This window comes from Serinus canaria, chromosome 8 (assembly GCF_022539315.1).
Source record: "Serinus canaria isolate serCan28SL12 chromosome 8, serCan2020, whole genome shotgun sequence".
NCBI classification, from domain to species: domain Eukaryota; kingdom Metazoa; phylum Chordata; class Aves; order Passeriformes; family Fringillidae; genus Serinus; species Serinus canaria.
The window spans coordinates 19,216,197-19,228,829 of NC_066322.1; the positions used below are offsets into that span (position 1 = coordinate 19,216,197).

The 12,633-nt window shown below is 38.5% G+C and overlaps 1 protein-coding gene across 2 annotated transcripts in view; it reads right to left on the reverse strand.

The window, feature by feature from the left end:
- Positions 1–3,011: 3,011 nt before the first annotated feature.
- COL11A1 (collagen type XI alpha 1 chain) overlaps positions 3,012–12,633 on the reverse strand; it is a 126,541-nt gene continuing 116,919 nt past the window's right edge. For both annotated transcript variants that reach the window (XM_009088488.4, XM_018912122.3), the window contains 9 exons: positions 11,943–12,050; positions 11,276–11,329; positions 11,151–11,186; positions 10,990–11,043; positions 9,940–10,189; positions 8,191–8,303; positions 7,340–7,408; positions 6,441–6,674; positions 3,012–4,758 (listed from right to left, as the gene is read on the reverse strand). In XM_009088488.4, the coding sequence (XP_009086736.1) occupies positions 4,612–4,758; positions 6,441–6,674; positions 7,340–7,408; positions 8,191–8,303; positions 9,940–10,189; positions 10,990–11,043; positions 11,151–11,186; positions 11,276–11,329; positions 11,943–12,050 (1,065 nt within the window). In that variant the 3' untranslated portion in view covers positions 3,012–4,611. The remainder of the gene's footprint in view (positions 4,759–6,440; positions 6,675–7,339; positions 7,409–8,190; positions 8,304–9,939; positions 10,190–10,989; positions 11,044–11,150; positions 11,187–11,275; positions 11,330–11,942; positions 12,051–12,633) is intronic.

The following is a 12,633-nucleotide window of genomic DNA, read 5'->3' on the forward strand; positions in this document are numbered from 1 at the left end:
CCACAGGGGCTAAGGCCATATGCAAGATCTCTGGCTGTGAAATTATTCAGGTGAGAGGGGAGCTGAGTGTGAGGCTGCTGTGCTCATTCATGATTATTAAGATGACCTTGGGGGCAGCCTTGTCCCAGTCCTGTGAACTCGGAAAGATTCTTTTAATTAACCATTGAAAACTCAACAGAAGACCCAGTTTAGAGAACTTCTGGGGCTAGACGAGAACTAATTTGGTTTCTGTCCAGCATCTTATTGGATGGACTGAATTTTTAATTTTCATCCACATTTTAATCACAGTGCAAGCTGGAGTTCTTTCATGCTTCAGCAAGATTTAGCTATGATGCCTTTTTGATGTTAAAAAACCCAATTTCTTAGAATATAATAGGGAGCAGAGGAAGCACTTAGATCCCAGTCCCACTGCTGAGTTTTTAACAATTCTTGTCTGTCTTAGTGAAATTAGGTGTGTTTTGATGGAGATCACTTCTTTCCCCCTTGAGATACTGGAAACAAAGTCAAGGTCTGCCAAAGCTCCCTGGACAACCTAGACAAAACGTGTCCCTTGTGGGCTTTGGCTGCATCCTTTCTCATTAGAACAGAGCCTTCATTCAAAGAGCTGAGAGAGAAACAAGGCCAGTTTTGGCAAGAGCAGAGCGTTGGAATATCTGTAAGCTTGCAGCCTTCCTCACTGTATTAATCTTTAATGTTTTTATTGAAAACAAAATGTATAAATAGCTTTAGAGCAATCTACTCCTTGGCAATAATCTTGGCATTGCTTTTCACCGAGCTAACAATGAGGCTCTGATAATTTATGTGCTTTCAAAAGGAACACAAATAAGACACATTTCCAGGTAAATATAATGGACATGACATTTAATATCCTGTCTTTGTAATTTTATTTTGTTTTTTTTGGTGCATCTACAATAGAAGATGTTCTTTCACAGAAAAATGAGTGTGTTTGCAATAGAAACCAGTGGCTACTAAAGCTTCTCCTTCCACCCATTAGCATGTGAAGCTTAATTTTAAAATTAACAAAGCTGTTCCCAAGGGAAAGAATCTTAAGGAGCTCACTGTCCTTTTTGAAGCTTTGTAGCTTTGTGTGTCACAAGGTGACTGTTGACGTTAGCCTTAATGGCTCTTTCTCTGAATGGAAAAAAAATATCTTCATTGTATTTTATGAGGTTTTCCAAGAGATGTGCCAGTTATGATGAGTTGATACTGCCCTGTCCTGGGTGAGAGAGAGAGGCAAAGAAACTCCACTCATGCACACAGAGCAGTTTCTGACACTCTAGTCATAGCTTGTCATTGAAATCTCTCTTGTATCTCCATGTAATTCTGGACAGAACATTGCCTCAGCCTGGAGTATTTTTTGGGCTTGGTTTGCCATGTGCTGAGTTATTCCATTTCCATGCAACACAACCACAATCTGGGTTTGCAGTGAGGAAACCATCTCCAGGATGGCTTTCTGTTTAGAGGGCCTTGAGGCAAACTTTCAAAACAAATTGCCCAGTCTGCTTTAGGTAGGGTGAACCCTCAAGATCACAGAACATCCAAGTTCTGTTTCTAGCCATAAAATCCAGAAGTCCTATAACAATTTGTCTTTTTGTGATTGCACAGGTCTTTAATTTAGGGTATGAAGAATCAGATCATTGTTTTATTTTGGGTTTGGTTGTGTGAGGAATTTGGCTTGCATTTGTTTCTATGTATTTTTAATACTGTATCATGAATCAGAGGTTTTATGTTTTTCTGGCTATTAGAATTTGACTATAGAATCTGAAACTTCTTTCATAGGAAGAGCAATATGTGAATTTTGCTTTGAAACTTTTTCTGTTCTGAAGCACCCTTTTTGTTTGTATGTTTGGGTTTTAAGCACTGCTAATAGGAGACTTCTTTCAAGGGAAAAACAAGAGCATAATTTTGCTTGAAGGCAAGAATATATAATGGCATTTCCCCCCCCCCCGCTTTAATCTGAAACTTGGAGACAACAAGAACAGCAGATTAAAAAAGAGAATGGACAAAGAGAAGTTAGGTAACAAGCAATGGTGAGATGCTTTCATGACAAGGATAAATAGTAAGTGGTTAAGGCCTAAAGAAATGTTAAAGAATAAACTAGATGGGTCCTTGTTGAAAAGAGTAGAAGAGTCAAGTTCATTTCCTCTGTGGTGTTGCTGACACAAACCTTGGCAAGATGCTTGGACTAATTCTGGAGAAGGTCTGGTTTCATTTGGCTGCTTGAATAGATCATTGCACTCTTAGAAACAGCATTCTACTGCAGACTAATCCTGACTCTGCCAAACCACAACCATCTTTATTTTTTACCCTAAAGCAGTCAGACGAGGAGGTTTCTTTTAGATAGGCTTGAACAGGTCAGCTCTTGAATTAGCCCAGCCCCCCTGAACAGGAAAAAGTGGCTACTTCTCTGCCAAACTTAGTGCAGCTGCCCTCACATCTTACTTAGACATTGCCAGAATTCATGAAGAACAGGTGGCAGATTAAAAAGAGAGAAGGTTCTTTGGAGAAGGGGGCATATGTCATGTCATTGGACCCATTGCTGGTTCTGGTTCCACAGTGTAAAATAAGGTGCTGGACATCTTGTGTTCCACTACTTTCCAAGTCTTGATCTCATTCTTGTCTTCCATTTCCTATTAATAATAGGGTCATTTGCCTACCCAATGGAGTTCTACAAGGATAAGCACAAGACTGAGGAATGGATAGCCACTGTAGGTTGTGAGTGGCTGGGGAAGGAGTATCAGGCTCCTGTCTTGTTTTTGATGGTATTATCTGGACTGCTGGAGCTGTAAATCCATACCAACCACGTGTGAACCTATTCCTGCTGCTTATTGCCAATGGCCAGATCAGCACCTTCTCTGTTAACACTTCTCTTCCCAGTGCTACTGCCCAGTGCTTGCCAGGACATTTAGTAATAATCCTTTTTTTCATGCCTGGATGGGGTCTGGAAGCAGAGTAAAGTTACAGTAATGATAGTGGGTGCATTTTGGACATTGAAACAAGAGAATGACCAATCCAGATAAACAAGACTTGATTTTATTAATAAAATTTGTATTTCCCTCTTTGAGGTGACAGTTACAAACTTTGGTTCAAAAAAAAAGAAAATATGAACAGCAAGAAGTTGACTTTTGGAATCTCACTTTTACATGTATAAACGTGCATAAGAAAATACCAGTTGGAAACGAGCCAGCAGAAACTAGTACTATTTAATTTAACAATTTATAAGAAATAGAAACAAACATTTCTTTTCAAGTCTTACATATATTATGAAAAATAATTACAAAAGGATTTGTGTTGTAAAGCTAAAATGTAATTTCTACTTCCAACTACCTGAATAAAATGTTCAGAGGGAAGGCCAAACCATCACTTTTTTTGGTGAGCTTTGAACAGTGAATTGTAAGAGTTTGGGTCAAAGACAGCTCTTTAGGAAGCAGTCCCTCCTGTGTTGCTTAGCAACTGTGTAGAATCACATGACCTAGACATATTGCATCCCTGGCCTTCAGGTGGAGTAACAGGAAGAAAAAGAATTCATATTAATGGGATGGGCAGATATTGTATAAACTATTCTGTGAAACCTTTAGTATCCAGTTCAGGAAGCAAACATCCATCATTGCTTACATAAACAGCTAAGTAATCACTGCAAAAATCCATAAATAACTGTTTCAAATCCAGTTTTTATATTTATATAGCCCAAATAAGCACAATGGAAACAAATCCAGATGAGATTAAAAAAAAAAAAAGGAAAGCTATATGACTAATTTATTTCACAGATTTTAAACAGTTCTCTAACACAGAAGTTTGTTTTTTCTTACATGTTTTCCCCACCCAAAAATATAAACTTGTTTATTTTAGGTATATACAGTTATCTTATGAAATTATGGAATTAGAATAGAAAATAGAAAGTCTGAGGTATAGCACCATGGAACACAGCACCTTTGAAAGTGCTTTCATTTCATCATCTAAATTCATTGTCACAGAGTGATATCAGCAGAAAGGAGTTGTTTGAGTGTGCTGCTCAAGCTCTTCCAGTTTTGCCACCTTAATTTTACAGGCGACTTCAAATAACAAAGCTCTTCAACAACAATATATACAAAGGGATTTTATTATTAATCAGAAATGGAATTGGCTTCACTGGCAATTACAGTTTTATTTTTTTCAGAATACATACACAATATTGACAATGTAGTTTGTAATTTTAAAATAAGAGCCAGATGCAATTCAGAGACACATGCAAGTTTCGGAAGTGGACAGAGAAATCACAGTATAGTACTGTACATAGAATAATTACAGTTTATATTAAACACTTTCTAAACACCTCTTTGTTGTAATGGAAGGAGCACCATTGTCGTTGGTTTTTTTACAGCACCAGAGGAATCCAAAGGGGGTGTTCCTGAAGTGAGCCCTATGTTGTCTGTCTGTGCCACAGCATCTTTGCAAAATAAGTTTAAGTCATGTGATTCTGGCCCTACAAGGGCAACCATTACTTTCTAGATAAAACATACATACACAGCAAGACATTTTCTATGCCATCCTTATTCAAAACTTGCATGTGGCATGAAGTGGGTTGGTAGCACCAAAGTGCAGCACTTGTGTTGATCTGATTTTGTCTTAAGCTTAACCAAGGAAGCAGACAGGACCGACCTCAAATCCAAACTTCTGGTTCTGATCACCAAAGTCATTGATCATCACATCAACTATGGGCACTTGGTCTATTTTGGGTGTGTTGATTTCCAGCACCGTCTTTGCGTAGCCCTTTCTTGACTGGTAAAAAAGAGAAGAAGAAAACCCAAACTGTTATACCTCTGAGCATTTAACGTGCTGTAGATCTTCATATTTTATCTCTGAAGCATACAATTTTGAAATGATTCCCTTGACGTGCACCAGATATCGCAAACCCTAAATCTTATTTTTTCTTACGATTTAGTTCTAAAAATGTGACATGGAATGCTTTGATTTTAGTTGGAGGATGAACCATAGATATTTTACTTACTAAAGTAGGCCTACAAAAGAAAAATAATCAAAGATATTCCGTGGTTTTTAGAGAATTCTATAGTTCATGTCTATACTATTTAATAAACAATAATATTGTCACAACAATGCACATATTTCCTGTGGAAAAAAATCACAAATTAGTTCTGAAACAGAGAAGATCCACTTCTAAAAAGAAATACTGTAACTGTCTCACAAACTATTAGAGCAGCAAGAACAAAGTAGTATTCTGACAGGACAGCCAACTGCTGCACTTAGATACCAGCTTTGAAGGCACACCCTTGCTGCCTGAAGAAGGCTCTCTAGCCCCTCTGTGCATCACTCAGCCCAGTCATCACATCCCTTATCAGCACTGCACTTCCTTTGGATGGTCTCAAATCTGCTGAGACCCCTTTCAGCTATACCAAGGTCTTGGAGTTTAGATAAGCATCCAAACTGACAGACCTGAGTGTTCTCAGTTTAGTGACAGTTGCAACTTTCAGTTCTCTCTGGAGCTCTGCATTTACCCTCTGAGGATAACAAAAGTGGAAATACAAGGCACACAGAAAGGCTGACATGAAGCAGTTGTTTATTAGAGTCTCACTGCTGAGGGGAGGTGCTTTGCACCTCCTGAGCTGCACCTCTGCCTCAGGTGGTTATTATCCTGGCACTTTCAGGTCTCTAACTCTGTATCTCTCAGAAACTGCCTTCAGAATGCTCCTATATCAACCCCCAGAATAATTAATGAGGCTTCAACTGTCACTTGTTCTTTTGATGTCTTTGTTTCAAAGGGTTCAATAGAGACTGTTCTATCTCTGAGAAGTGGTAACAGTTGCTATGCCCACAGAGACCCTGAAAGAGGAGTGCTCAGGGAGCTGATGTATGCTTGGACACCTCTGGGGATTTCTAGCTAAAGGGGGTTTCTGAGAAGTTAAAACCACAAAGTTCACCTGGCTTTGAATACACAAAACAAGAAAAGGAAATACAAAGTCACGTATCAAACTATTAAATTAAGTCACTACGTTTGGGTACATACATAGGACTTTTGTGATACATGTTTTTGCTGTATTCAATAACTCTTCTATTTGTGTATACCTTGATTTTTAGTATCAATATATTCTTCTTGTAGGCTGCCTCCTCTCATTATCTTTTTTTGCTTCTGCTCTTTCCTCATACTGTGCTCATACACAGTAGCAGATAGTCTGCTTTCAGCACAGTGGTGCTGACAGCCTGCATCCATTCCAGCTTTGTTCAATTTCTGCTACTTGGCTTGTGGTTATGTCTTTTTTGGTACATAGGTGAAAATTGAATATGGCACTAGTGTACTATGCTTAAAAATCTACTAAAAGTCAGTATATGACAAGTGAAGTGTTTACAAAGCTTGTCTCAGAAGAAAGCTGCGAAAAATAGATTTGTTTGATTTCCACTTTAAATGACAGGTTGGTTTTGTAAAGACTCTTTGAAGCTCTACTTACTGCACAGCCATCATGGAGAGCTTTGATGTAAGGATTGTTGTCATAAGACATTTCTTCATCGTTGGATCCTAAGAACCTTAGTGCTTTGTCATAGCTGTCAGAGGGTGCATCGTGCCAGGCTACAGACTGGTGACAGTTGTAAGTGAAATTTTGTCTGGCAGAGGCACTCAGTAGTTTAAGGAATGTCATTTGGACCATATTAATGGAATTGCCTTCAACATCCAAATAGGAAAGCTGGAAAATATAAAAAGTTAGATGAATATTTATCTGTTTTCTTTGGTACAATGCAAACCAAAATTATTGTTGACAAAAGAGAATCATGTAACTGCCCTCAATAAAAATATCAACCAACACATAACATTTTATGAAGTTTTAAAGGTCAATACAGCTATGACTCAGTAAATAGATTTTTATGATGTAGCAGTATATTTAGGATGAAGAATTACATATCTCAGCCTTGTTCTACTGGGAAAGAGAATTACTCCTACCTTATAGTGTAAAGCAGCAGAATCTGTTTGGTAGTCTGTTTTTAGTTAATCATAAAGTTAGTCAGTCTTCAGCCTCACCTCTGCATACCCAGTACAGTTCTAGTAACCTAGACTGCGGTTGGGGGATCTGTGCTCCAGCTGCTTTCCTCAGGTTTGGTGGTGAGGTGTGTCTGCCAGAGGCCAGATCCTCAGCACCAGCTGTGCAGGTGACCATTGGGGTCACTGTGGGACAGTACAGACCAGGCTTCTGCTGTCCAGGGACAGGAGACCACATTGCTGCTGCGTTATTTAGGGCAAAAGGGCCGGGGGTCTTTTCATTACGTAAATATTTATAAAATTCCCTGTGATCTGCTGATCTCTGAAAGCATGGACCCGATTTGTGAATGCAGTTACATTGCAGTGACAACTTACAAGTTTGCCTCGCTTAAATTCACTAAACCAAGATCCTGGGTTCTCCTTTGGCCACGATGAAATTCTGACCTGTGTGGTCAAACAGCAGAAACAGAAGTATTTGAAACATGTTGACAGATATGAAGGTTTTACATAACTTGGGAAAAATACCACACCAGATAATACAGAATGGTTCCTCTGAAATCTCATCCACTTTAAAGGTCTGAAATGGAATGTTTTTCTTGCAGAGAACACCTTCAAATTAGTGACTTCAAATGGAATCCAAGAGAGGGTTAGTTCTGTTTGAGGGAGATGGTTGTAATCTGTTAAGGGCCAGGTAAACTGCTGGTATAAAGTGTTGCTGTGAAGTATCTAACTGAGTTTTCACCAGTGTTGATGCTAATAGATCCCTGTCATTTAGGCAAGGTTTCAGAAAGCCTTCTTCTATACCATATGCCTCAGCAGATGTAATCTATGACAGTGAGTAAGGACACTGTTAATACAGTCTTTTACATCTACTTTGCATTGGAATACATGAATAGATATAAATGAACCCACAAGAGAAACACAGGAAGGTTTAGCTTTTAGGTGACAAATACTAGATCATGTGCTGTAAGTGGCTGCTCAGCAGTGTTGCACTCTGAAATGTACCGAAATGTTAGCAAGCAGGTGCACAGATTCCCTATCTGAAGTTGAAAATGGTATTTGTTAACTCTATGTACCATTTTACTGCTCCATGCAGATATATGTAAATGTAATTAGAAAGACAGATACATGAAAATGTGGCAATGTAATTATCCTGTTTAGTTCAACATTGTAACAGCATAATAGTAACTGTCAACAGCCCACTGAAAACACAGATTGGTACTTACTCCTTCAGATTTCTTATCTGGGTAGATGCAAGTTTCCCCACCTGCTGTGAAATTGCAATATACTTTGAAGGAGTCTCCAGAACAGCCTTGGTTAGGATCAATCCAATATTCCCCTAAGACAAATGAGAAAATATTGGCCTTATACAGTAGAAATGGTATTCAGAAGAACCAGGCTTTACTGCTACCTAATGGTGCTCCAAAGTTTGTTGGAAATTTATTTTAGCTGAATTATTTAGGTCAGGGAGCAAAATCTGGAATGATTTGCATCCTTATCTGCATGCAGAGGTGTCTGCATGGGGCTTGCTGGGGCTGTAGCTGGCACAAGCACCTAAAGCTTCCACTGAGAGGGATCCACCTCAAGCAAAGACCTTTTCCTCCTGGGCTACGAAGCTGCCACGCCAGTGAAGGCTGGGCATGAAAAGAGCTGCAGCCCATCCAAGGTCCCTTCAAAGTCAGAGCTTTTAAAAATCTGCTGTTGTGATTGAATGATGATTTCTGTGATGAGGGTTCTTATCTTCAGGAGTTTCACAAACAGGGCAGCAAGCAACCTGACAACTACAGTTCTAATCCAGTTTCAAACAAACAGTGGAGGTTTCAAAGAGAAATGACAAATCCTTTCACCAGTTCTGTCTTCTGAATATAGGGCATAGACAAAGTATTTGTGGGGTTTAACAATTCTGTTGATTTAGGCTGTATATTGAAAATAGTCTTTCCTTTCTGTAAGTCTTATCCCTGAAGAATTTTGAATTTTAATGAACACATTTGCCTTCATTTAGCCCAAAATGAGATTACTTTTATATGAAGACAGCTCTAAAGAAGAAGCAAATACTGGAAATTGCAGAAGGTGAATGTGTTCTGTAAAAACCATTCCTTATTATGGAGGGTACTGAATTGTAAAATATGTACTTTTCATATAGCACATACACTGTTTAACTACTCCTCAAGGTAACCATCTGTTCTTATCTATCTAGAGTTAAAGCAATAAAATATTATTAAACTGTCAAAATCTATTTTTCCTCCCATTTAAAAGCAGAAAAATATTGCTTTGAACTGGGAAAAATATGCATTGCAATTGAAAAAATTATGAAAGGACGAAAATTTAGTGAAGGCTGGCTTTCATTTAAACATTTTCAGAGGGGTAAAATTATTTAGAAGATAAATAAGAAAACAACAAAGAATTATAAAATCAAGATAGATCTTAGGAACACTGGGTGTCTTCATATTACTATGCATTTTATTATACTACTACTTGGTAGCATTAAACAGTATCAAAGAAACTTCCATGCCTCTTTGCTGGCTGAGCTAGAAAAAAACAGTGCTGATGCAGTAGAGAAAATTATTGCTTCCAGGCCTAAAAGACTAGTAAAGGTTTTGAGAATCATTATTGAACATAAATCTCATATAATACCAATACTGTTTCATATGTTATACTACACTCTTTCATCACACTCCTGTTTTGATTGTCCTGGAAATGCAAGGCACACCTTTCAAAACAACAACTGCTTTTTATTCATCATTTTAACAGGTTTTAACTCAAAAACCAGATCAGGTTATGTATTTAAAGGGCTTTGACTCTTACCAAGAGAACATGTCTTACACTTTTAAACTTTTCTGCCTGTAAAAATGGATTCAATGAGACTGTATTTGTGGAGAAAGTGTATGAGGCATGTGCCAGTACTGGATTAATGGTGCCAAAGTGCTCTGGCAGAGCCAGGCTCAGCCCTGTGTGCCCATGCTGTGGGGACTCACCGTCGGGGAAGTCGGGGTGGCAGAGCTGCAGATCTTTGCAGGTCCGGGCTGGGTTATTCTGAGTGCCCATGGGAAACTTCATGTGCTCAATGTCTTGCTTCAGGGAATTCAGGGAGCCAAAGATCTCCTCCATGCCATCGGAATAATCCAGAATATTCTCACCGGCATCAGATAACATATAGTCAGGAGATCTTCTTGTCTTCTTGGCTGACTGGATTGGCAGTGGCTGGATTACCTCACCTGGAGGGCCCTAAGTGGAAAACAACATATCTAATTATATCTTCTGTTAGTTTTTCAGCAGAGAAGGACCACAGAATGGAGCTTGGAGATGCTTTGAATAGGCTTCCTTCAAGGTATTTATTTCTTTATTTCACTTTTTTTTCTTTTAGATTCATACCTATGTGCTTTGATTTACTTGAAGAAAAAACCCAAAAAAGATTTTAAAAGGCCAAACCATTGTTGTGCTCTAAACTCTTCTCACTAAATTGCTTTTTGGGGATGAGTGTGTTGCCCTCACACAAGGGACACACAGAACTGACTCACAGTTGCCTCTGTATTCCCTGTTAATTCCCTCAAGTACAGACATATTCTACGAAAATTAAAAAATCTGGATGCTTTCTATGATAAAAGTTGAAAATTCCACTTGGAGTCTAGGAAACAATATTTAATTTCAAGAAATTGAAGCACTACACTCAGGTTTGGACTCTTCATTTTAGTTTGTTGTGATATAAAAAAATAAATATGGAAACAGAGGAGTATCATCAGAGGAAACCAGTAGAATTTTGTTTTCTGTGCTTAATATAACACATTAAATAATTATTGCATTAGGGGCTTCTTTATTTGGGATGTTCTTTTTGTTTATTTTATTTATTTGTTTTAAGTTTCTTCTGGCTTTTTCAGTGCAGATACATATTTCTGTGCCTGGTAGATCTGTGCTTCCTGAAAAATGAATTTTCAAACCATCATTCATATTTCCCAAACGTTGTTTTCTACCCTTTTCAAAACAGGTTCATCATGTCAGGGTAATGCAAGATAAGAGTTCTTACTTACTGGAGGACCAGGTGGACCAGGTAAGCCACTGTCACCCTTCTGACCAGCAGGACCCTACAGAGCAATGAAAGAAGTGCAGTGTTGACCATGCTACACAACATTTAAAAATAACACCCACAAAAACAGGAAAAGAGGAGAAAGTGTAGAGGAGAGTTACTCACACTGGATCCTTTGGAACCTTTGGGACCCTGGGGACCCTATGGGCAAGAACATATAACTCTGGTTAGAGTGTACTGCACACAGCTTGGGGGTGCTTAGAACAGGAGGGCTGGATGAAATTACTTACAGGTAATCCAGGAGGACCAGGAGGTCCAAGGGGACCAGCAGGACCAGAAATTCCCTAAAAAGGAATAAGAGAATAAGCACAGAACTAAAATCTTCTACATGCTGGACTGTGTTAAAAAATTGTATCTATAAAAACAGTAGTTCCATGAAGTGTCCAGCTGTAGTGAGTTTTGAGTTAGGCCATTTGCTAGAGGCCAAAATAGTTTGCAAGTTTAAAATATTAGATCTGACAATGTGAGTTGCTTGTAGTTGTTCTTACACTGACTGCGGTGGATTTTCAGAGCTGTGTTCCTCTTCAGATTGGCTTGGAAACCTCACATTTTACATAGTGCCCTAAAAGCATGGCTTAGTAACTAGAAGAGAGGGAGCTGCTTTGGGTAATGCAATCAGTAAATGTGATGAGATTGCTGCTGCTACTTTTATCTCGTTGCTAACTTGTTCTGTGTGCATGTTAGGGTGTATGTGTTTCCTTCATTTTCCAAAAACACTCTATAACCTCATTTTAAGATGTTTAATATTGCTCTGTTTGTACAATGCCTAAGAAAGTTTTAACCTCTTAAAGGAGACTCTGGGTTTTAAATGTTTAGAACAACTTTCAGAAGGAAGCCTGGAACAGACACTCCTTGCTTTCATGGAACTTGAATGGAACACAAATGTGTTGTACTCACTGCATCACCCTTGGCTCCAGGAGATCCCTGTGGGCCAGGAAGACCCCGATCACCCTTTTCACCTTGTTCTCCTGGAGGTCCAATCAGGCCAATCAAACCAGGATGTCCCTGAACAAGATTTAAGAAAATAGAGTTAACATACATTAAAGTAAATGTGCTTTGCAAACACATAAATTGGACCTTTCACATGTTACCTCTGTTGCTTGTCAACAATCAAGCTGAAAACAAATTATTCTAAAAGCATATTTATTGTTGTTAGATGGTCTTTCAAACTTTCAGATTATTTGCAAGTTGTGGCTGCTTACTCAGTGAAAGATCTAAGTACAGTCCTTACTGAAACCAGCACAGAAATCACAGTACCCTGGGCACAAATTTCATACCAGTTTTCACAGGTAGCTGCTATCAGCATCTCACAGAGTTCCACATGTGATATGACTGCATAAACAGCTGATCCAAGCAGAAAAAGAGAACCTGCAGTTCACAAGGCACAGTCATGTTCATGCCTCTTTCTCTACAGGTGTTTCTCTGATACACAAGCAATCAATTTACTGTTGGGACTCTATAGGAAAGTGCTATCCCAGATGTCTCAATCCACTATTTCAAAAAAAAGTATTATAGCTGTTAAATATTTATATTTTTTCTTTTAAAATAAAAATTGCCAATACTCATAATTTCTACTTTCTTTGTTCTT